The sequence below is a fragment of the Pyrenophora tritici-repentis genome, chromosome 1 (assembly GCF_003171515.1).
Source record: "Pyrenophora tritici-repentis strain M4 chromosome 1, whole genome shotgun sequence".
NCBI lineage: Eukaryota > Fungi > Ascomycota > Dothideomycetes > Pleosporales > Pleosporaceae > Pyrenophora > Pyrenophora tritici-repentis.
The window spans coordinates 6064363-6088710 of NC_089390.1; the positions used below are offsets into that span (position 1 = coordinate 6064363).

The following is a 24348-nucleotide window of genomic DNA, read 5'->3' on the forward strand; positions in this document are numbered from 1 at the left end:
CACACCTACAGCCCCTCCCAAGAAAGCCTCCAAGAAGGCCGCCCAACCAAAGGTCAAAGCACTAGCTCCCGCGGCATCTAGCAAGGCCAACGCAAAGCCACGCAAGAAGAAGGCCGCTCCTGCGCTAGATATGGTCACTGAGGAGGTATCCGAGGTTTCTCACAACACATCCAAGGAAGACTCTGAAAACGCGCCCGTCTCGGTTCCGCTCAAGGACAACGACGGTCCATCCAAGAAGTCCAGCAATGGTGCGCCCAAAGTCAAGCCTCGCAAATCTCTCATGTCGTTTGCCACCTTCGTCGAGGAACCTGCTGTAGAGAAGAAAAAGAAGCGCAAATTGGGTGCTAGTGCTGGTAAGACACTCTTCGATGCGGAGGACGCCGAAGATATTCCATCTCTGAAGCCCGTGGGCATCAGCAAGGGACTATTCGCAGCGAGGGCGCTTGGCAAGAGTGTGCTCGGCAAACAGGGACAGCAGCGCCCGATATCCGGCGGATTCAATATGATGAGTGAAGAAGCTTTTACCTTTTCGCCACTAAAGAAGGACCGGCGAGGCGCGAGTATCCTAAAATAAACCCGCAATACGGGTTTGACGTCCCAAGGTGGTGTGGTTTTTTATGGCTAGATTTTTTTTCCTCTAGTCTACAGGCGTTGGAGTTCACGGAGGGATTCTTAGCATCTTTAAGGCGTTTTACCTAGATCTATATCGGCATTGATATTGGGAGTTATGAATTGGATATGTTAAAAGTCTACTATTGCAACTTTGAAATACGGTGCTGTGCATATACGATTCAACAAATTTCGTGATGACTTAGCTGGCGGGTTTGTGGAGGCTTTTATGCTGATGAGCAATGCATACTCATCTAACCGAACTGGAACCACTCCAATCAAAGCGCCACATCAGCATGGAACATATTCCTCCACCGTGGTTTCAAGCCGTTGAGAAAGGCAGGTGATATTTGCATGGCGGAGAAGATTTTCATAACGTGTGCCTATATTCCATGATGCAAGATGCAATTGATAGGCTGGTGGAAGTTGTGCGGTTTAATACAAACCACTTGGCCTGCTTCAGCATGTACAAGTACGCTGGCCACTCAGGCATCAACACAGCCACTCGACGTGTCGACGTATATGGATGAAACAGCACGGTAAATCTATCGAAAACCGAACCCACGATCTGGCAAGATTCAGATTGTTACACGTGTGACTTTGCTGCTTGCGCTTGCTCAGGGGTCCGGCTAAAGCGGCGCCTACACGTAAGCTAGCCAAGACAGACAGAGGATTTCCCGCTTTGCTTGTTTTTGGTGTGGCGTGGCCTAGTCGAGCGCCTTTTTCGGCCTTTTTGATCCGAATACGCGGGGATTGGCTGCGGATCTGGCTCCTGTGTGGCTCATGTCGGCATTGCATGCGGATGAAGAAGCTGGCTAGAACGGAAATGCGGCTATCATATACGGACGGACATGGGCATAGTCCGAAGGAGAGAGCGGAGGAGGTTTGTGGTAGCAATGGCGTAAGCACATGCAGGGAAGCGGAATTGACAGGTACTAGCGAGTAGAGTACAAGAGGGAACGACAATGACGGGTGTTGGTACTGAGCCAAGATAGTCCAAGATAGGGAGAGTTGGGTAGTGGGTAGTTTGGCGCGGAATGGCAGTTTGCCCTCACGCCTCATGCATGCGACGACCTACAGACCGTCTGTGACGCCTCAGGGGCGATGCAAGTGGGCCATTTCGCCATGGTTTCCCAGGGGCCGCCCGGTTTGCAAAAGATGCTTCCCGACGGCCTGTCTTGGCATCGACATGCCGCCCGCTCTCATTGCCCAGCGAGCCGCGCTTTTCTGGAGCATGCGTTCCTGGAAAGGTAGTAGGGACCCCACTGCAAGGCTAGGGTGCTGTTGGTCTGCTTGTCTTTCGCAAAAGGCCCATGAATCTATCATCACGTCGGTTTTCCCGCACACACACACACACACGTCCACTTCTACCTCCCTTTACTTCTCAAAGCCTGGCACCTTTTTGTGCTTTCTTACCTCCAATACCCGCCATTATTCTTACGTGCGCGCCCGTCGTTTGTCGAAACGTTCCTGACTGCTCATCGGACATAGCGCGATTACGAATCTTCTGCCTGCCAGCACCACTCCTCTTCCTAGTATCAGCAATGCACTGAGCACATACACTCTTACTTTTAAAGTCCCCCACATTCCTTGATTACCACCTAGACTTTTTTCTTCTTTTGGTCCAGAGACTATTGCGCAATGCCTCCCCGCGACGCAAACTGGATAGATGCAAGTTGCACCCGCTCGATTACCGTCTCTTTGTGTGACTGGGGCTAACATGTTCGTCCTATAGGGCCTTCGAGGCGTAGCTTCTTTCATGGTTGTATGCGGTCATCTCTGTACTGCCTTTGTGCCATGGCTACACCAGCCTGCCCAGAATGCTAAGACTGCACCGCACCTCTTCCAACTTCCCTACTTCCGCCTCGCCGTCGGTGGCCGCAGCGCCGTCGCTCTCTTCTTCCTCGTCACAGGATACGTAAACTCGATAGGCCCTATTGGAAAGTCGCGTGCTGGCAACCACGATGCTGCCTTTTACGGCATTGCGCGGAGCGCTCTCGCGCGCTCGGGAAGGCTCATTCTCCCCACCATGGCGGCAACTTTTATTACCTGGTTCATGGCGAATACAAACGCATACCATATGACCAAGCACGTTGATGCGCAGTGGATACGACAGGGCTGGCATCGACAGGAGCCTACGCTATGGCAGGCTTTCTGTTCGCTCTTCAAGGCCCAAACGGAAACGTGGACAACGGGTTGGGATGAGTACGACGGTACACAATGGACACTGCATTTGTTTCTAGAAGGCGCTTTTCTGGTATACACCACGATGCTCGCCACCGTTCTGGTGAAGCCAAAGGCCCGATTCGTCGTCTACGCAGTCATGTACATCTACTTCTGGCAAGTTGGCAAGGGTAAGAAAGCGCATTCTGTCCGCGTCACATGGCGCATAAATCGCTAACAAACACAGAACTCACCGTCGGCTCCATCAAAGGCCTCAACATCGTCACAGGCATGTTCGTAGCCGAACTCCACAACCACTACAAAGACGCCGCCACAACGGTCCTCCCCGCCCCCATACCCACGATCATGATTCTCTGCGGCATGTTCATGGCAGGTTTCCCGCAAGACTCCTTCGCCAACGCCCGCTGGTCCCACACCATGGCGATGATAATGAAGAGCCTCACCGCCGAAAAAACCGACATCCGCCGCTACTGGGACCACCTCGGCGCCGCCACCGTCCTCCTCGGCATCTTCTTCTCCCGCAACGCGCGCAAGATCCTCTCCTCGCCCGTCTTCAACTTCCTCGGCCGCGTCAGCTTTCCGGTCTACCTGCTCCACAACACGTTTATCAAAACGGTGCTTACGTGGATGATCTACCTCCCCTCGGCCATGAATCCGCCGGTGAATGAAAAGGGCGAGCAGATGGATCTGCAGCGTGCCTCGATCCCTCACATGCTCGTTGCTATTGCCATGTTTTACTACATCTTGTATCGCTCCGCTGCGCTATGGGTCAAATACGTGGACCCTGTTTGTGCGAATCTCGTCAATGCGGCGACCAAGTGGGCGTATGGGGAACCCATGCAACAGAAGGAGACTCGGCCGATTCTGGAAAATGGCGCGGCGGACAAAAATGTGTTGTTGCCTTCATGAAGTTTTCTTATGTTTAAATTTCCTTTTTCTTTTGCCGTACGGAGCTGCATCTTCTTGTGTATGTGATACACAATTCTGGCATCATCATCATCATCATCATCATCGCTCTGGGATTCTTTCTTTCCTCTGAACGTAATTTCTTGCATTCCTTTTTTTTCTCCTTCTGTTGTCATCTTGGGTTGCATCCGCATATCAACGTCTTTAGCATATTCTCTAAGTATGTCTGTGGCTTTCTCTCTATTCTTTGTTTACCCCACGAGAGCAAGCGGCATCATCGAAGTCCGTTTTTTGTCATTTATCATTTGGCGAGGGAGTTTTGGAGAATGAAAAGGTGTAGGCTGAAGGGGGCAAATTATATTATATGAAATGCTCACAAGCTGTGAGAGGAAGGTTTCTTTCTCTAGATGGGTATGTGTGGGGTTGTGCATACAAGCTAGAGTGAGAGAGAGAGTAGTAGTAGAAGTGGTTGAAGCTGAATGAAGAAAAACATTTCAAAATATGTGCAGTTTAGTGTTTTGTGATATTATTGCTCTCCTTGTTAGTTTAGTGAAATTCGTTATATCATTATAGGGAGAGGGGAACTGCAATTGTAGCTAAAAGTTTGTAAAAGTTTGAATATCTTCTTGTCATCACAGCCAACTTGATATGGGACAAAATGGGGATTGTTAGGAACTAATAGACCATATGTATTATTCATTATTTGTAACCGGGCCGTCTAATCCAAGAGAAAAAAGCGAGTGGGGGAATAATGCATCGGGTATCAAAAAGAAAACCACAATCGCAGAGCAGAACCCAAACCAAACCAAAACATATAAATCATCCCATCGTCAATCTTGCCCTCTCCTACCTTCATGCATTATACCCCATCCACACCATCACCTCCTCGTCATGGAACCCCCTACATATTCTCGATAACATGCGAGTTAATCGCACTCTGGAATCCCTGGTTGTTGCCGCCGTACTCCTGCGCCGCCGAACTCTGCACACCCATCGAGTTTGCACCGCCAGCGCCATAAGAGCTAGGACCCTCGCCATGAGCATCCGCCTGAGCGAGCGCACTCTGAACAGTTTGGTTCTGAGCAGGGAGGAAGATGACCTTTGAGTTTGCGGATTTGGCCATTGCTTGCATGGCTTCGAGGTATCTGATTTGCATGGCGGGAGCCGAGGAGAGGATGTCTGCGGCTTGGCTGTTTGGTTGAATTAGCATTGGTGTGGGAAAAAAGGAGTGTAAGTGAAAAATAGGGAGACTTACCGCATAAGTTTCGCAGCCTCGACTTCAGCGCGAGCAGCGATGACTTTAGCCTCACCAGTGCGCTTGCTCTGAGCGGCCATGGAAAGTGAGTCTTGGAGATCCTGGGAAAAGATGATGTCCTTTACGAGCATGGATTCGACTTCTACACCCCATCCCAGTGCCGTTTCCTCGATGATCTCGCGGATCGACTGTGCGATTTCCTCGCGGCGCTCAATCACATCCTGGAGGACGCGGGCACCAACGACGTGGCGGAGAGTCGTCTGTGTGCGTTCCACGAGAGCCTGGCGGATGTTGCTGATGCTGAAAGCTGCCTTGTGTGGAGAGGTGATGCGGTAGTAGATGACGGATGTCAACTGTAGGGAGACATTGTCCTTTGTCATGCAGACTTGCTTGGGCACTTCGACGATTTGGATCTTGATGTCGACTTGAACGAGTTGCTCGGAGAGCGGGTTCACGTAGACGAGACCTGGGTCAACGGCACGAGCGAAGCGTCCGAACTTGGTCACGAGACCTACGTTTCCTTGGCTCACGGGCTTGTAGGGGTTGGGGCATACGAGGCAGCATGGGATGGCTCCAAGGGTGCCGATGCAGCTGCCTAGTGAGTTGATCTGAATTGCGTGTTAGAGTGGCGATTTCGGAAGGTGTTGATATCATAGATTTTGGATATCTTGTCTTGCACGTCATGTGCAGTACTTTGATAACTATCAATGATGGGATCAAACTTACCATAGCACCGTACCACCCATTGGTGTCAGCATCCGCATCATCTGGCTGGATAACCCTAGCATAGCTGGGCTGAAGGTCCTCTCGTCGCGGCGGCTGCACCTTGATAACAGGCTCATCAGTACGAGAAGCAGCGCTGCCAGCGCCATTGACTGGAGCCTTGCCGTTGATGTCGCTCATAGTAGCTGCAGTGTGTGCGTAATTAACAGAACCGGTGTCGTGGAGAAATGGCTGATTAGAAGAAGTAATAGATTCGGCGGTATTGTTGTTAGAGGAGCCGTGTAAGGTAGCCATTTGTTCATGTGCAGGGTAGTCGTGAGCTTATATGTTATCCTGGGGCACGTCGCATTCACGGCATCTTGGAGCGGGGAAGCTAGCGTACAAGGTTAGCTTCGATTGCGCTAGCTTAGCTACTGTGGCCTGTTGTGGCCACCCTACTGGGGCTGTGCTACTTTTACCATGGAAACCTCATTAACGAGAGGGTAATCATGACAACAGGAAGGAATGTGCATTCCGATATTACACGATGCGCAGCCTCATCCTACCGGTACAGCCTCTATCTTGTTCACCTCTTCACAATTCCCTACACTCTACGCGCATATTCTCTCAGCATTATGTTAGCTGTGTCAAACCTCCCGATTCTAGTTGCGCAAAGGTGCACCAGACCACCACCCATCTTCAAGGCCTCCCGTATGGGATTACTCGGCTAAGTCGGTGGCACTTGCCCACTCGTGACGTGCAAAAACCCCCCAAGGCACACTCGCACTTTCACATCTGAACACAACCGAACCATACAGATCACACTCCCTCACATATCCGACGTCAGCGTTTTCCCACCCATCTAATTGAGCCTATACACCACACACTACAGCCAATTTCTCGGCAGCACAAATCACGCGCTTGTGCCCCCATGTTCATTGTGGTTGCAATAGGTAAGGCGTGCCGTTTGATTGGAATCAGCCTTGTAGGTGGAGTCCTTTTGTGGCGAATGCATCTGAGCTTCCGCTGCGGATATGGTGGGCTACTAGGTCTGTCAGAGCAAGGCTGGTGGGTGATTCTTAGCTTTGTTCGCCCTGTTTATTTCCGTTACTTAGGCGCGCTGCTAGTAGCAACGGAAAAGTGTCCTGAGGCAATTGTGTGTTGGAGGCTGGTACAGTTGTATGTTGCCCGTATTGGATAATGTTGATGGCGGGTTTAATTGTTCACTGGGTGCTCAATGTGTAGGCCAGGCACATATTCACGCACCTGCATACGTTCTACCCATGGTACTCGGGTCCGCATACGAAATGCATGTCCTGCTGCGCCATTCTTCCTCGCCGGTTATCCCCACATACACGATTCTTGGGTGTCTTGGATACATCTTCTTTCCTCCCTCTTTTCACTCACCGGTGGAGGCAAATTTGGTCAGAGACCAGCTTCGCCTTCCATCTCGACAATGCCTCTTCAGGTGGCCTAATTCGAATCTAACGGATCCTTTGCTAGTCAGCTTACGGGGTGGCAGAGACGTGTTTGTTGGTATATGCTGCGGTTGCCATGTTTGTTCGCCGTGATACGGCGCAGTTGGCGTAGTCCTATCTGGGCTTGACTACGCCGCAAGCTTATAACCGTGCTTGACGCCACACGTGGGTTTTCCAGGTACTTAAGCGCCTGGAGATTGTGTGCCTGGCCTATTTGTTGACCTGTCTCGGTGCTTCTTTCGGCAGTGACATGGATCGTGGACTTTCTTGTGATGCATTTAGTACCATGAAAGCTTCAGTGGATTGCTTTATCGCTGATAGAAAACTATATTTTAGCAGGCTTGGATGTCAGACTACAGTGAGCAGTGGGAACATAGAGCCAAGACTCGTATACACACTAGCCAGCAATCATGGTTGGAAGAACAGGCGTTGTTGTACGAAATCCGGCATAACAGAGCTTGACCATCATATATAGACCAAAAATAATGCCAGTGATAGCAACAACCCCTTAGCCCCATACAGAATGTAATAATACATTTCAAGATAAACACCAACACGCCAAGGCACCGATCAAATGCAAGTTCACGGCCCCAACGCATACTATGCATGGTCACCCTCACCAGTTTCATCGTGGTGCATCTCCGTTCCATGGAAAGCATCTCCAAATGCTGAATCATCAACCAGATCCAAGCCCAGGTTATCATCATGGCCATAGTCTGCCAACGCATCTCCAGCGCTATCGAGGTTGTCGAAGCTTCCAAAGTCGGCAGTATCGAACATACTGCCTGCATCAGCTTCGATGTTGGAAGAGGGCATGACACCTGCATTGGTCGTTGGCTGATTGTTGTTCATAGTGGGTTGTTGGCCACTACCTGGCTGTTGTGCATTTCCTGATTGCTCGTTCACCATGACCCAGTCCTTCTCTCCTGCAGCCGCCATGCCAGACATTTCCACATCCAAGTCCAGAAGATCGGCACCTACATCCAGGTTTGTGTCTTGTTGGTCGAATGTCGCTGTCTGGTTTGGGTTGTTGGGTACGTTGGGTGTGCCAGTGGTGGAGTGCGACTGGCTTGGAGGCTGTGATAGTCTAGGCAATGAGATGTTCCCGACAGGTGTACCTGAAAGCGAACCATTACCGTATTGATCCAGTAGGTTTGCAGCAGAATTATCTTCCATGGACGCGTCGTTGTTCATACCACTTGATGTGCCGTTTGTGTTTTGCTGAGCTCCGTCGCCGTTGACTTGGGCTTTCGGAGATGGTGCCTGTGGTTCAATGAATCCTCCCTTGTCCACACAGACAATAGCCTTCTTTTCATCGAATTTAACCCCCAGTGACTTTTCTAGGTCTTGTACAACTTCCTCCACAGGATCCGCGTTGTCACCGTCACTCTCGGATGAGCGTAGAAGATCCCGTAATCTTCGTTCGGCTTTGATGTACGTTCGCGTGCGCTTCAACTGTACCATCTTCTTTGCGTGCTCGGCCTTCATCTTATCAATCTCAGCTTGCTCATTTGTCGTGTACTCTGAGACGCGCTTTTCGAATTCCTTTAGTTGCTCCGGCTCCAGCTTGTAGTAGTTCTTGATTTGGTAGCTATCCTTTCCTGGCTCCACATTTTCCGCTCCAGGAACGTCTAGAATACCTGCAGTAAGCGGAGCAAGCTCACCCATCAGGCCCAAACCCAGATCGATAGGCGCAATCTTCCCGACGGCATAAGGCGACGAGAATATCTCCTCCATCCATTCGTGATGCTGCTTGTAGCGCGACAAGCTTATTTCGCGCGGAGTTAGGAAGTCGAATGCATCTTGTGTCGCATTCTCTTCCTCTTCCAGGGAATTGTCTGGTATAATCGCGCCGACAGGAGGTTGGCGAGGTTGTGCCTGAGCGGGTAGGCGCTGACGCTTGGCCGGAGGAGGTTGCGCAGCATATGGCCGGCCTGGTTGCATCGGGTTGTAGTAAGGCTGCGGGCCTCTCATGGCCTGCTGTCCAAATTCAACCTTGGGCCAGTTGGCTTGGTCGACTAGCATAAACTCCTTGCGCATCAATGGCCCAGCTTGCTGTAATTGAGCGCGCATCTGAAGCATGCCATGTACTTCTCGTGTGATTGGAATCTGGGAGGCGGGGATTCTGCTCTGCGGATCTGCTGGCTTGTAGTGCACCAACCAGAGGTTCGGGTCAATGGTACCAGGCCCAGCAGCGATTCGGTAACGATGGCGCGCATGCATGGCATATGGCTCGTGTGGGTAGTGGTATCCGCTGTTGTGGACAAGGACCTGGAGAGTCTTTATGGTGTTAGAGGCTGGCGGATCAATATGGCTTGCCAACACATACATATCCGCGAATATTCATATCATACACGTTCTCGGCATCAGCCCACACCATACCATCTGAGGCGAAATTGTTGCCCATGCGCGGGGACTGCCATGTGAGGATAACAGTGCCATCTGGGGGAGGGGCTGACAGAAAGGTCCAGGCGACGGGTGAGGTGTCGCGCACGATTTGGGGACCCTTGATGAGATACTCGAGAGCCTGGGGGGCTTGTAGGCCAGGCTGGGTAGGAAAACGGTATGAGGATATCAGATGCACATGAGGAAGCTATACTGTTTATTAGCTGCGAGCAACATTGGGGGTCTATAGGCGCTCGCACAAGTTGATTCGGCACCTGCGCACTCGGGTCAGGCGCCTGGTACGCTTGATTCATGCCGTACATGGTGGGTGAATTAATGCGACAGCAAAGCCGCGTCGATCAATCTGGGTTGGGTGGTGATGCAGTGGGCGCGAAAGCTGGGGTTGATGTCTGGAATCTTTGGCGCGTTGAACCACCGCGCGACTGCCAAGAACCATGCCACATGCAGTTAGCGTCTGGAGCGTCTGATCGCCCATCAACCAAGCTCCCGTGGTCTGACAATGAACATGAACAACACGGCGCGCGGATACTTTGATCACATCTGAGAAGCTTGCTCGCTCATCAAATAAGTTTCAAATTCATTCGTTTTTGCTCAACGAAAATATCACATAGAACAGCAGACATGGTGCAAGTACAATCTATTCACAGTACTTCAAACTATATACAAGACAATGTATTTCCAGATATCATTCAAGAGCCCATAACGTGCGGCGTCTGAACATCATGGCAAGCTCCCGGTGTAGTTGGTGGCCTGCATACCTGCTGAGGCGTTAGCCATGTGTATCTCAAGACGAAACAAGACACGGGCATAGATCATCTACTTACAAGGGGGTGTTCTGGGTCAGACTGCGTGAAGCAATTCGATGTGCCATTGCAGATATGCGCAATATCGATGATGGGCCAACCGTAGTTTGTGTAGTACCAGGTGAAATCCTGTAGAATAGTTAGTAAAGGCAGCAGATGGAAGTTACGGAATGTGTGGAAGACATACGTAGAGGCATTCGTCGCCAGCCTGTTTGCCGGTACAGGCATTAGAGAGCTCGTAGTTGTGGGGGTTGTTCTTCGACATTGGGTTCAAGTTCGGCATAGCGCTGGCCACGGCTAGAGAGGCGACGAGTGCAAAGATGGAGTTCTTCATGATTGCGTTGAGTTGGTTCGGTTTGGTTTGGTAGGAATTGAGAAGTATGAGTGAATTAATGGTAAAACCGGTGAGTGGTGATCAGTTGGAAGGCCTGGATGGATACCTTATATACTGAGGTTTCTACACTTCATGATGCACAAGCAAAGCTAAGCCTCGACGCCTCACACCGTGTGGCTTAGCATCAAGTACTGACATATAGCGCTGACTTCCTGTAATGGTCCTGGATGTGATGAGCTATACCTGGGTAGGTATGTGTAGTCGACCGGCACTGGGACCGTGCCGGTGTCCTGCAATTCGACACTCGTATTCCTACCCCAGAGTTCTTTCCGGAGTTTCTAGGATAAAAGCGCGAGCTATGACAGCGGATTCAACCGGGACGAAGAAAACATTAAAGCACTAATGAGAAAATACACGTTCATGGAGGGATCAGCCCAATTACATTTAGCTTAGAGAATCACTGTTACATCAAGATGAGTGTTCAGTTGTGTTTCGATCTTATCCGTTGAAAACCTCGTATTTCCCAATCTATGGTGTTTCATGGGCTACAGTAATCTCGGTGAACACCCAAGACTTGAAACATACGAGCTCTTTTGCACAAGCATAACTTCTGCGCCAAACACAACTTATCGTACAACAAAAGTGGTTAGTTCATAGATCCGGAACATCCGCACTCAAGGTTTCACGGCCTTGGGCTCGATAGATTTAAGCCACCAACGACATCTAGAGTGGCGGGGAATTCGTATTCGTTCTGTGATACCCATGCAATAAGCTATCGTAGTGTCGCGGAAGACCAAGGCGAAAGACCAGACCTCACGAAACCTATAACATCTTACCCCGTGTCACCCGCGGAACTCCGAAAGTGGTACCGGTTCGGCCGATCAGGACGTAGCTACAGAGGTACCTAGATCAAGTGGAGTTGGTTCGGTCTGCCTTGCACAAACAACCACTCGGGCTGTTTGGGTGACCACCGGAAATATTGGGGTCCTGTACATATCCGCTACTGCCCTTGTTTGCAGCCAGATCTTAAGGGCTGCGGTATAATTCTTGTTCGTAGCGGGTGGCTGTATCCGAATGGCGACAAGTTTGCTAAGACAATGCTTAGACAATGCTTAGAAGACTCTTGAAAACGAGTGAGGAATTTTACTGCAGACAGGACTCTATGGCTCTAAGTTGCAATGATGAGGGGAGATATTAGTTGGGTACCTATATTACGGATCAGTCTTCGTATTCGTTCCAAACGTGGAAGGAACTGCGCGCAAGTGGTAAGATCAGTTTTGTTTTGTTCCACCACTGACAAAACTACAGAAATCTTTGCCCGGTAATTAGATTTCCAATGTATATACTTTGGTCGCGGAGTTGAAGACTACAAGCCAATGTACGATGAAATGCTGCCCGGGTACGCAAGTGTTGGAGGAATGAAGATCGTGTAATCAGAGCACAGAAGACATCGCAACAAGAATGCATGCAAGCAGTTTTGAAGGACTTGCTATAATTATTCAGTCTCTAGGTAGTCAATGGAAGTGGTGGCTCGAATGGCTCCTCCCATTTTGGTTCCAACTGGAAAAGCAAGCGACGTCGACGTCAAAACCTTCCCAGCTCAATCTCACGAACAGATGACATGCAAGGAGCTTGATCAAATGAGACAGCTCTTTGAAACCGGGGGATACTGCATATGCTTCTGTTAGACATCTGAAGCTATACAAACTTGGAAGCAACGCTCATAGACGAACCGAAAGAAGCAACATCACTTTTATCTGCCTACACAAAACTTCCAGTGAATACATACTCCTCACCCAAACTACACGCACATAGATACTGTTCAATTTTCACATAGTTACCCCATGGTCGGAGTTGTGAATATCCACCTGCTGACAAATCATGCACCTACCTAGGTAAGAAGTACTCTACTACACCGCATCTATTTAACAACCCCTACACATGATCTCCAGTACTACCACCGCATCCTATCCATTATCTGGATTAGACATGACCATAGGGCGCAGATGTACTATCTGAGTTTGTCAGCAAGCAGTAGTGATCTTGAATTGACCAATCACGTGAAAAGTATCAACGTGATGTTGGACTGATCAATTACGTGAGCACCATCATCATATGGCTGTTCTACTTATCAAGAGACCGTCATTGACAGTACTTGAATTTGTATATATATATATATTTGGCGTGCCTCAATGTCGTTTCTTTTCCATATCGCTGCCAGGCTACACTGCGTCCTCTTTCTTCGCCTTGTAAGGACTGGCCGGAAACTGTACCAACAGTCTTAAAACGACAGAGATAGACAATCATGGCCTCAATTCCTCAACTCAGTATCTCAAGCACAGATGTTCCACTCCTATATGAAGAAAAGGGGCATCTCTCTCAAACACACCACTCCCCCTACAACCAAAATCCATCATCACAGAACAAAGCACCGCCGCCTCTTTCCAATACCCCCGAACCCACCTACCCCGAAGGCGGTCTCTTAGCATGGTCCGTCGTCCTCGGCGCCTTCTCAGGTATCAGCGCCTCAATCGGCATCTACAACTCGTCCGGAATCTTCGAAGCCTACGTGTCCACGGAACTCCTCCCAGACTTGTCAAAAACCAGCATCGGCTGGATCTTCGGCATCTACACCTTTGTGACATGGTTCCTAGGCGTACAGATTAGACCGACGGCGCTGATGGTGGCGGAGAGAGTGTGTACGCTTTGGGGGATTTTTGCGTTGAGTAGATGTACGGGTGAGTTTTGCGGCGTTCCAAATATCCGTCCATTGTACCTAAAGGTATGTGATCTTTGAGGATACAAGTTTTTAACATGATATCAGAATACTACCAAGCCCTCGCCTTCTCAATCTTAAACGCAACCGGCTCCTCCCTCCTCGTTACCCCCGCAAACGCCTCAGTAGCCCACTGGTTCAACACCTGCCGCGGTCTCGCCAGCGGCGCAGCCTTCGTCGGCGGTAGCTTCGGCGGCGTCATCTTCCCCCTCCTACTCCAATCCCTCATCCCGAAAATCGCTTGTCCTTGGTCCCTCCGCGTACTCGGACTTATCCTACTCCTCCTCTGCGACACCAGCGTCGTCCTGTGTCGGAGTCGACTCCCGCCTCGTAACGGTGCTGCAACGACGTGGCGCGATACATTATCTAGTCATCGCAGTTCTTGGGATGGAACGGGTGCGATGGCGGTGACAACGGTGGGCATCGTGTTGACGGATTTGGCGTATTTTATTCCGGTTACATATGTGCCGGGGTATTATTTTGCGCGGCAGGGTTTAGGTAGTGGGATGGCGTTGACGGGGGAGGCGGCGTTTACATATTAGTTACTTGCTGTGTTGAATGGTGCGTCTTGTGTTGGGCGGTTGGTTGCGCACGTTGTGAGGGATTGGTTGGGCAGGTATAACATTATGATCATCTCTTTATTTTTGTGCGCTGTCTCGGCGCTGGGTTTTTGGCTTCCGGATATTCTTATCTCGGATTTGTCCAATATGGGACTTTTGATCGTTTTTGTACTGTTGTTTAGTTTCGTTAGTGAGTCGAATGTTAGTCTGCTGCCAGTATGCCTAGGACAGCTTTGCTAGACGCAGGAATATGGGAGGTATTATGCGACATGCTACACAGTCTCAAGTAGAAGAGTAAAGTTATCATGTTCGCAGTATCGACGCCACACCCGCTTATCAAAGTTCGGGACCAGGAAAATCGCTTGGTTCGCCTTTTTTCCCCTGGTGTACCCACAATAGTAAGTAAGACCATGAGTAAGACCGGTCGGCTCCACCAGACCATCTTGTCTCGCACTTGTGAGTGCCTTGTGTTCAACCGTCCGCCTTTGCTGTAGAATTTTAATTTAGCCAATATATCTTACAAAAATAGTAAATCTTCCATAAATCTGCAATAAGCAACGATTCGGGCTTGTGGTTTAGTGGTATAATACTCCCTTAGCATGGGAGTGGTCCAGGGTTCGATTCCCTGCAAGTCCATCTTTTTGCTTCCTGCGGGAGACGTGGTGGTGGAGTAATGGGTGGTTGTGGTGTGAGTGCGGTGAACGATCGCCCACCACACCGCTACTTTTTGCGCAGACCTGGCATATGCGACTCAACGAACATCAAAATGTTCTTACGCTGTGCCTGTGGCTATTTACGACGGGATTGAAATGATATTCGATGGTGGGATAGGGTGATAGTGTAGGACTCTTTTTGGTCGTGAAGCAAGTTTGCGACTTCAAAGTTTTGACGAAACGTATTTGCGCCACTCTAAAAACTGTTTGACGACGACAATAGTGTTCTAACAGCCACGAGCGTCTACCACACTTACCACAATAATCCACCTAGCCGAACGACTCCCCTTCCTCGCTCCCCTGCCTACACCAACCAACGCACTAATCCCCCTCAACCCCTCCAAGTCGCGTCTATCCACCAACCCCAGCGCCGGAATATCCGCCTTATCCAGACTATTCGCTATACGCGCTACAGCCATTGCATCGAGCATGTCTGTCCATGTGGGTACTTGGTAGATGTAGTATGCGAGGTATGCGAGGCCGAGGGCTTGGATGAGGATGAGCAGGGAGATTACGATGAGGCTGGCGAGAGAGAGGCGTGGTTTGGTGAGGGGGGGGAGGGGGGCGGGAGATGTGTAGATGGGTCGGGCAGTGTAGGAGTGGGTTTTTTGGAGTGTGGTGTGGAGGAGGAGGTTGTGGGTTTGGGCGCTGTGTGTGTTAGTGGGAGAGGAAGAAGGGGGGAGGGGACGTACATGCTTGCGGATAGGTGTCTGATACTATCTTCAGTGTCGAAGAAGGTTTTATCCAAAAATTTCTTTGTGACGAGCGAGAGTCGAAAATCGTCGCTTCCGGCGGCTTCGCATGCTTCCGTGTGGGATTTCACATCAAAGGCGGAGAAGGGGATGAGATTGTGTTGGCAGGCTTGTGTTAAAGCGAACGACGCTGTTGTATTCGTCGAAGTGTTAAGGAAAGCAAAAGATGATGCTTCTCCGAACATGGCAATGGCGGATGTCATGAGCGGGCCTGACATGGTGATGTTTGTGTTGTTGATGCCGGGAGTATTGGGCCAGTCTTTTCGTGTGGAGAAGGGGACGGGCCTGAGAATGTGTCAGTGAAATGTGTCCCACTTGGGTGTCATAAAATACTTGACATACTAGTGTATCAAGGCCACTGTAGTCGCCAAACACGCCTATTGGGTGCTTACCCACACTGTCAAGTATTTTGTGACACTTGGGTGCTCTTTTCGAGGAGGTACTTACCAGCCGCGGATATCAGTGAGTCTATCTTCATCTGACGGTCGACGCTAACGACCATTAAACCACTTGAACACAACCCGCCCCTCTTCGACACCAATGTTATTGTCATCTCTCCACAAGGCTCAGCCATCCCGTGTCTTGAAACTGTTGGTATGCGGAAAGTTTTACTTAAAGCAGCAGCTCCTTTATACGTGGTTTTCCTGGCGACATCGTCATTTCTTCCTGCATAAGAGAGGCAGTAAACAAACGCATAAACAGTAAATCCCTAGACATCAAACTGCCTCCCATTCACTTCACCTATCATATCATAGAACAAACATGTATAATAAGATGAATTTTCGAGCCCACCACCATAAGGGGAGAGAGCGATCTAACCATCCTAGAGAACGCTACATACCCATCCTAAACCCTTTCTCAACCAATTTTGTTAATATACAAATCCTGCATTGTAGACTCCGCGAAAACCCACCAATAACCATGTCGCAGCGATACGAGCAGACTAGTGTAATAGTACAAAATCGCTGAATCCCCAGGTAAAATCCCATATATGCGCCTTACTCTTTTCACTAATTCAATTTTCAATTGTGTATCTAGTCTTCGATAACACTCAATAGGGAGTCGAAAACATCTTCTTCATCCTCGTCTTCTTCTTCGTCTTGTGGGCGTTGCGCATGTGCCTCGGCCTCCTCGTCTGATTGCGCATCGCTGTTGTCACTATCAAAACCACTGTCGTCGCCTGAGAAGCTTCCTGCCTCTTGCGCGCCAGCGCCAGCATCGCGGGCTGAGTCGGAGACACTGTCGTTGTCGCCGTCCGTGACACCATGCCAGCTCTGTTCACCGTCGTCACCATCATACGCATCGTTGTCGTCATCATCGGGCTCAGTATCGCCACCGTTATTGTAGGCATCAAAGGCAGGTCCACCTAAAACGGGCCCTGAATGTGGCGTGGCGTACGCAAAAGGTGTCGATTTGCCTGCCACGGCGACAGAGCGCTGACTTGGCCTGCTGGTAACTTCTGATGTTGACCTCTGTAGTGGAGGTTGCGAGGAGAAGAATGGCGAAGGTGGTTCTCGCGAGCGTCGAGGAGTTGCGTTCCAAATTGGCACTTGTGGATCCACTACAGCATCTTGGTTTAGCTGTGGGGAAGAGGAGCTCGCTACCCTGCGTCGCTTGGGCCGTACCATCGACAGGCTTGGCGTACGTGATACATGCTGTGGAGCAAAGGACTGCTTTACAGGAGACGAATTGTATCGACGCTTTGATGATCCAGGTGGAAATGTCTCTACAACGGATGTAGATACCGTACGGTCGCGGCAATAAGATGGACGTCGTAGATTCTCGCTCACGGGAGAGATGGGCCTCAACTGCCGTTTTTTCAAGATGGAGTTTGGAGTGATTGACCTTCGCCATTGTCGATCAGCTGGTCGCATCGACAGCTGTAGAGATTGAGCGCTGCCAAACGAAGAATGGACGCTAGCAGGTGGAGCATCGTATGCCTCGACAAATTGCCAGCATGCTTCCTTTGCATCTGCTTCCGGAACATGAGTTTGGCAATGTTCATCGTTACCATCCATCTTCGAGTCTTGATCAGGCTGATAGCGAGGGAGCTGTCTCAACTCAGGCCACGACTGCTCCATTATGACGAATTCGTTGCGGTCGATCTGCTGAGTATAGGCTTCACGAACGGTTACATACAACCTCTTCTTGCCACCAGACACGCGCATCATGACCCCAGCTGCGAGGAACTGAGCAGACCAGAGTGCCGAGCTGGACATTTCGGCAGGTGTAAGGAAACGCAGTCGCGTCTCTTTGAGTACCTTGCGCAATGGGATATACGGAGCCCGCAGACCTGGATATTCAGCGATCATGGGATTCTCGTCGCTGTCGTCGTACTGGAGGTAGTCGAACACGTCGCAGAAGGCATGCGACAATGCGTCCTGTATGTCTTTGGCGCTGGCGCCTCTGAACGTAACGTTCCGGACAAACCCCCTGCTTTGAAGTCGCTTGTAGACTAGATTGTTGCTTCCACAGGCCTTTGGAAACAGCCAGTCATCCGTCGGGCCAGAAGCCCAATTACTAATATCCTGGCTACTCCATCCTCCTCCGGTAGGGTTGAGCAACGGCCCCTTGACTGGGGTGTGAGCAGGCCGATAGGGACTTGAATCTGTGTCTCGTCCAAGAGCTTCAGAGAAAGGAAGACTTTTACCAGATTTTGAAGTGCGAGCTTGAGTCCATTCCTCGGAACTCTGAGTTGTGGAGTTGACAGCGTCGTGCATCGACTCTTCAGGCGAGAACCAGATACCTCGCAATTCAGGTCCCCATGGCAAGAGTACAACCTCGACTTCCCAGGGGCTTAGTGATGTGGGTGGTGCAGCCGCCTCCAACACTTCCAACCTCTCTTTGATGTTTTCAATCTCCATCTCTGTCTCTTGGCGATCCATGGCCGCGAGTATCAGCGCCGAGGAGGTTGTGGACTCCCCAGAGTAGTTGGAGCCAAAAGACGCTGTAACGTTGCCAATGCGTCGGCGACTGAAGGAGGTGCTGCTACCGTGGTCATCTAGGGCCTGAAGCAACCTGTCGTGTTCGCCTGTGCGCTGTTCTACATCGATGAGCCTGCCTTCATACATTTCCAAAGTTTGGTTGAGATCCTCTGGCTGAACATAATTGAAAGATCCATTCTCTAACATGTCCAGGCGGCTACCGAGTTCCTGCATGGTTTTGGCTACATTGGGGATAGAGTTTAAGAGATTGTGCAGTGGAGCGAGATAGGAGACGAGCTTTTGGAGACCTTGCGGCGGAGCTGACTGCAACATTTGCTGTAGTTGCTCTTGTGGCGCTGTAGGAGGGTTTGTCAGCAAGAGCTGTGTAGGAACTGTGGCATAGGTTGGCCGATCTGGTTCATCATTCGACTGCTCCTGCAGGTTTGAAGTCATGCGTGCAAGTTGGTCAATGAAGTCCTTCCCCTCTTGCACCGCGCGATCGGCAGCATTCAGGTCCGGAGTGTTCCCAGCGCTTGGAGTAGCGGCTTCGGTAACACTTTGTACGTATTCAGGATTGTATGTATTTGGGATTGTATCGCCCGGTACATCAAGGTGTATTTGGCGATTGAACTCGTAAACATGCTCGAGAATGCCACGCGATGGACTGTTTACGTTCGCTTCGTTGTGGACCGAGTTTGCTCTGGTCGAGCCCCCGGGCGCACTGCAGGGTCTTTGCGGAGCCTGCGCGACGTTGAAATCGTCTGGTACGGTCGATGTAGGCGACTGCTGCTGACAGTTAATCTGGCCCATACTCTCTAAATGCATCATGGACAGACCGAGGCCTGCGAGCGTTTGGCGCGACTGGTTTGCGCCCTGCCTAGCTTCATTGTTAGTCGCTGGACGCTGGTCACGAGATAGCAAGCACACTGAAGGGATTCCAGGGAGACCAGTCGTGCTGATCTGCGATGGAGTGTCCTGACTTTGTGCAATGCGGCCAGACCCAAAGGCTTGTGAGGTCTGCTGTAGATATCGCGCGCCGAAACTGGGCTCCGAGAGGATGCGCTCGTTGCGTATGGCCTGATCTCCAGGCGAACGGTTCTCGTCTGCGTGTCTAATAGCAGGATGCGCATCGCATTGCGCTCCAGAGGCCAATTGACCTTGGCCGTTACAGGTCGCATGTAATGGCCGTCGCGGAATGTCTATTGAGGGCACACGTCGTTCGGGCGCACGCGATGCCTTCAAATGGAAGCAAGCATGGTGTCCACAGACACACCAGGTAGAGCGCTCACTGCTTGTCCCAGGCGCTGCAATCTCATCGTGAAGCTCGGCGCTGAGCTTGTCCCAGAACTGATCACACCCACATTGTCCTACGGTCGCGTCGCGAAAGTTGCATGGTCCATTTGGAAGCGATCGTCTCGAGGGCGCTGCTGGCTGTGGAGGTGCAATAGTGTACGGCTGCGCAATACTCGTGTTTGGGTCCCCGAACCCCGCCATTGAATTGGATGGGTGAGCATCCCACGGCGGTCGCGATCGGTCTAGGAAAGAGACATTGCTCTGTTACTATGGCGACCTTCGCCCCGTTAGCAGCACATCTGAGACGGGGGGTCGGGGCCGAGCGCATACCGAGGATTGTGCGAGTGCTTTGCGAAAACCACGTCTCCTCGAGGGGGGTGCGACGGCCCTTTATATGCCAGTAGCGCGCAATCGAGGGACGCGACGGAACTGGTGGGCGCATGTGGAGGGGGATGAGGCCGTCAATTACTTTTGGGCCGTGACTCTCTAGCACAAACGCATGCCGCCCGCAACGGCTAGTGAACGGCGCCTCAAACGCTTCCCCGGAGTCTGGATACGCGCGGGATCAGCTATCGATACTACACGTCTGTTATGATAGGTTCAAGCCATGCAAAATTCCGGGCTCCCTGCTTAGCTGAGACGAAGTCGACTTATCCCTGCCGCTGGACGTGCATCGAATCGAGCGCGCAGAGCAACGCCTCAGCGGGCTGGGAAAAACAAAAACACCAGCGAGGCCCTGGTAGAGATTAGCAAAAAGCGATTTACTGCAACCTCTTCAATCGTGATACCCACTGCCATTTGTCAAGGCAACAATAGCTATACCTCGCGCCTTCCTAATCGATGCGGGACGCATATCATTGGCCATTGCTCGATGAGGACCGTCCGCATCTGCATCTCATCTGCACGTCCAACAGGCTCGACCATGGGTACTTGCGTATGGCGACAACTTTTGGACCCAGACATCGGCCTTGGAGGTGCGCATGTCCTTGTCAGGCAGAAACAATGCGACAACAACTCGTCAGCACTACGTCTATACGGCGCCGATATGCGGATTCGCAAACCTTGGAAATACACACGAGGACGTGATGTACCATTGTCGCCGATAGCTTGTCTTGTCAGCCATTGTGATTGTGACTATCAGGGCGCATGTTGCTTATCTTGCCTGCATGCATGATGCGTCACCTAACTGAGCCGCTAGTAAGGCTATGTACGAAGCATGTTACGTACCCTCGTGATCCGTCTTGTCCGTCTGGTGTGACACTGCAATGGAGACGTGGAAATCATGTAACACAGTGTAACAAGGCTGGCGGTTATTGACCCACGGTCGTGTTTGCATTAGCGTATCCAGCGTAACTACTATGAGCGTATCAAGTGTATGCCCAGAACAAATGCGGTTGCAACGCTCCTGCCATTACCAGAAAGTGTCATCATCAAGACATTCTCCGCCTTCTCTTTTAGTTCGAATGCAAAGATGCATAGCTCCAGTCCATCTCCAAATTGTCGTTCCTTGTTGATGCTTTCAGTACCAGGCTTGTCGATATCAGCGACCTCCGTCTTGCCCTCGACCCGAAGATCTAACGCAGAACTCAAGCTGCTCCTCAAAGAAGTTTTAGTTGAAGTGTTGACATCGTCACTACTATCCTCAGACGTACCCTGGCCTTTGCTTGGAAGAATGCAGCCCGTAGTGACCAGCGAGTCCTCCTTAGCCATGATGGAGTAAAGCGTATACTCTGGAAGAATCATCTCAACGCCCTTCTTCATCTGCTTGTCCACAGGCAAAGTTTTGCGCAAGTCCACAGCCCTAGGATTGAACTCAAGCTGGGCGCGCTCAATGTCCGTCAAGGGCCTGCCGTTGACCTGCACAATAGGCTCTCCTTCTTCCGCAAACAGATAGGTCTGGTATTTGCTGACGCGGACATGGGACTCAAACTGCGCCTGGAGGAGAACGCGCTGGGCGAGCAAGTATGGGTCGTTGTTGATGAAGTACTCGAAAAGCTCTGGGTTGTTGCGCGAGGCATTGATCTTGACAATAGCCTCGGGGATACGAGCGGCCGGGAGGCGAAGACATGCAATCGGGGGCAGGTCATGGGTGGTGTAGTGGAGCTTGGTGCAGGCTTTGGTGAACGGTTTGATATTCGGGTTAGCGCACATTTCGATGTCAACGACTTCCTCGAGGTCAGTCCATGAGGCAAAGAGCTCCTCAATCAGGTTCTTCTTGATTATGATCTTCTTGAGCATGATGGGTGCCATTGTAGCGAAGTTGGTGGCTAGAGGATGAGACAGTGGAAGGCAGGAAATTTACTTTGTGCGAAATTTTCAAAAAGTGAAAGTGAAGGTGAGTCGCACGGCTGCACTGTTTACGTCGTCTGTGCAAATATTCCAAAGTGACTACGACTACCACACTCATAGCATGGTCTATACGTCAACTTACTCTAAGCCAGCCGCAATCCATTCTCTTCGGGCTTGAACCATTCCTTGAGCAAATCGTCCAAGATGCCCATGGCGCCTTCTTTGGCCTCATGGCTGTTTTTTCCCTGGCACTCAATGTAAAGCTTGATCTTCGGTTCCGTCCCACTTCCTCTGACTGTGAACACGGCCCCATCATCCAGCTCACACGTGATCATCTGACTACTCACATCTACCGGAAGATCTGGTTTGTGGTCCTTGCTCTTTGAGTCATAGCCCAGGGTCAGATCGCGCCAACGGACGATCTTGCGGTTCCCGATGGTGGTAGGGTGCGGGTCGCCCAATGCACGGATCGCAGTGAACACGGCCGTGGTAACGGACGGCGAAGGCGATACAAGGTATGTGTTTGCGTCTTCGAAGTAACCAAGATACTTGTAAAGTTCCTGTAGCTTGGCATACGGAGTAAGACCCTGCTTAGACCATTGTGACGCAGCTATGAGGAAGACTGCTGCTGCGCTGATCGAGTCCTTGTCGTGTACCGTCTGAGGAATCATGTAGCCCAAGGCCTCTTCGAAGGCGAACAAGACGTCGTAGCCTTGGCTATCAAGCTGGCGAGCTACGTTGCCTAGCCATTTGAAGCCAGTCAAGGTTTCAGTAAACTTAAACCCTTCCTTCTTCGCTAGAGCTGCAAGCATCCTGGAACTGACTGTGGATGCCAACATCGCAAGCTTCTCTCGCGGCCTATCCTTTGGATAGCGTTCGAAGAGATAAGAGCCGAGAAGCATGCCAAGTTGATTCCCAGTGAAGATGTGCCATTTGTCTCCTACTTTCTCTGCAGCTGCAAGTCGATCTGCGTCAGGGTCGCTAGCGAGGATCAGAGGTATCAACGACTTCTCTGCCGTCTCGATTGCGAGATCGAGCGCCCCCTTTTCTTCAGGGTTGGGGAATTTTACTGTAGGAAAGTCGGGGTCTGGTTGTGCTTGGGCTTCCACGACGGTCATCTGAGAAGCAATTCCGAGTGTCTCTGTGCATCGCTGCATCGCCGGAAGCCCGACACCATGCATGGGAGTATAAACAAACCTAAGCTCTTTGTCCATTTTGACGGTGGCATGCTCAGGCTGCGCTGCGAAGAGGATGGCTTTGTGGTACTTGTCTTGGACAAGACCTAAGCTTCCCTCCACAAGAAGCGATGCGCCGTCTTCCACCACCGATGTATCCCAAGTGACGGGCTTCAGGTTTTCCAGTATGGATTCGGCGATCCCGCTATCGTGCGGGGGAATGATTTGACAACCGTTTGACCAGTACACTTTGTATCCGTTGTCCTTGGCTGGGTTATGGCTTGCAGTGATCATGATACCAGCAACAGCCTCAAGCTCTCGCACACCAAAAGGGACCATGGGTGTATGACTCGGCTCCTCATACCACCACACCTTGATGTCCTTGGCTACGAACGCGGCCGCAGTGAGCATGGCAAACTTCTCTGAATTGTGTCGCGCATCCCGACCGATGACGACTCCCCTCCTCTTTACGTTCTTTTCGGTCTTCAAGAGGTATGCGGCCAGCCCCTGTGAGGCTTGGATGACTGTTAGTGAGTTCATACAAGCGAAACCACCCTGCATAGGTCCTCTGAGTCCAGCTGTGCCAAAAGCGATGCGGTGTCGTAGCCGTCTTTCGAGCTCATCATTGTCGCCATTGACCAGAAGTTTGTAGATTTCGTCCCTCGTTGTCTCGTCTTCATCAAGCTCCAGCCACTCTTTCGCCAGCTCTTTAATATCCTTGGCCATTATGGATGCCGTAAAGTCAAATGCGAGTTCACAGGGAATGGGAGATGAAGAGTCACCAGACGTTTATTCGAGAAGTTTATAGAAAGCTCGGCTGTAGTCAGGACTTGCCAATCTGGTGACGGCGGAGTTGGCCGAAGGAAAGCGCGCAACAACGTGTCTCGGTGGGCACCTGCCAACTTCTGTCCTGGAAGAGTTCCCAGTCTAGACACAAGAGTAATGAGCTGATACTTACGCGACTGCTACAGATAGTGTCCCGGCGTCGTAAGAGGCCTGGAATGTGATGGACCTGATGGCTTTCTCTGGTGCGCTTGTGGCGAGTGTTGGCGCGCAACGTGGGGGCAGGCGGTGCAAAGGCGCAAGGGTCCCAAGCAGCCATACAACTTTATCACCTCACCGGCTTCCTTTTCACTGGCTGGCTCCGGCACAGCTCTCCGCGAGGTCGCCTTACTGTTTTCTTTATAGG

General features: G+C 51.0%; 9 protein-coding genes across 9 annotated transcripts; 3 read left to right on the plus strand and 6 right to left on the minus strand.

Moving 5' to 3' along the window:
* Window positions 1–130: 130 nt before the first annotated feature.
* PtrM4_023750 (uncharacterized protein) lies at window positions 131–574 on the plus strand (the record flags this gene model as incomplete). The annotated part of the gene is made up of 1 exon (XM_066103585.1): window positions 131–574. One exon carries the CDS (start codon window positions 131–133, stop codon window positions 572–574), a length of 444 nt encoding a protein of 147 aa, XP_065965787.1.
* A 1794-nt stretch (window positions 575–2368) lies between these two features.
* On the plus strand, window positions 2369–3702 carry PtrM4_023760 (Acyl-transf-3 multi-domain protein; the record flags this gene model as incomplete). The annotated part of the gene is made up of 2 exons (XM_001932147.2): window positions 2369–2963; window positions 3020–3702. The coding sequence occupies 2 exons, from the start codon at window positions 2369–2371 to the stop codon at window positions 3700–3702; spliced, it is 1278 nt and encodes a 425-aa protein (XP_001932182.2).
* An 898-nt stretch (window positions 3703–4600) lies between these two features.
* Window positions 4601–5971, minus strand: PtrM4_023770 (HflC, Membrane protease subunit, stomatin-prohibitin protein; the record flags this gene model as incomplete). Its single annotated transcript, XM_001932149.2, has 3 exons — window positions 4601–4889; window positions 4955–5562; window positions 5681–5971. The coding sequence occupies 3 exons, from the start codon at window positions 5969–5971 to the stop codon at window positions 4601–4603; spliced, it is 1188 nt and encodes a 395-aa protein (XP_001932184.2).
* A 1763-nt stretch (window positions 5972–7734) lies between these two features.
* On the minus strand, window positions 7735–9842 carry PtrM4_023780 (SWI-SNF-Ssr4 multi-domain protein; the record flags this gene model as incomplete). The annotated part of the gene is made up of 3 exons (XM_066103586.1): window positions 7735–9414; window positions 9464–9727; window positions 9780–9842. 3 exons carry the CDS (start codon window positions 9840–9842, stop codon window positions 7735–7737), a joined length of 2007 nt encoding a protein of 668 aa, XP_065965788.1.
* A 387-nt stretch (window positions 9843–10229) lies between these two features.
* PtrM4_023790 (uncharacterized protein) lies at window positions 10230–10677 on the minus strand (the record flags this gene model as incomplete). Its single annotated transcript, XM_001932151.2, has 3 exons — window positions 10230–10298; window positions 10365–10472; window positions 10531–10677. The coding sequence occupies 3 exons, from the start codon at window positions 10675–10677 to the stop codon at window positions 10230–10232; spliced, it is 324 nt and encodes a 107-aa protein (XP_001932186.1).
* Window positions 10678–12982: 2305 nt separating this feature from the next.
* PtrM4_023800 (ProP, Permease major facilitator superfamily) lies at window positions 12983–13995 on the plus strand (the record flags this gene model as incomplete). The annotated part of the gene is made up of 2 exons (XM_001932152.1): window positions 12983–13415; window positions 13502–13995. 2 exons carry the CDS (start codon window positions 12983–12985, stop codon window positions 13993–13995), a joined length of 927 nt encoding a protein of 308 aa, XP_001932187.1.
* Window positions 13996–16512: 2517 nt separating this feature from the next.
* On the minus strand, window positions 16513–19896 carry PtrM4_023810 (uncharacterized protein; the record flags this gene model as incomplete). The annotated part of the gene is made up of 2 exons (XM_066103587.1): window positions 16513–16517; window positions 16638–19896. The coding sequence occupies 2 exons, from the start codon at window positions 19894–19896 to the stop codon at window positions 16513–16515; spliced, it is 3264 nt and encodes a 1087-aa protein (XP_065965789.1).
* A 1155-nt stretch (window positions 19897–21051) lies between these two features.
* Window positions 21052–21945, minus strand: PtrM4_023820 (uncharacterized protein; the record flags this gene model as incomplete). Its single annotated transcript, XM_066103588.1, has 1 exon — window positions 21052–21945. The coding sequence occupies one exon, from the start codon at window positions 21943–21945 to the stop codon at window positions 21052–21054; it is 894 nt and encodes a 297-aa protein (XP_065965790.1).
* A 182-nt stretch (window positions 21946–22127) lies between these two features.
* PtrM4_023830 (Phosphomannomutase) lies at window positions 22128–23885 on the minus strand (the record flags this gene model as incomplete). Its single annotated transcript, XM_001932155.2, has 1 exon — window positions 22128–23885. The coding sequence occupies one exon, from the start codon at window positions 23883–23885 to the stop codon at window positions 22128–22130; it is 1758 nt and encodes a 585-aa protein (XP_001932190.1).
* Window positions 23886–24348: the final 463 nt, after the last annotated feature.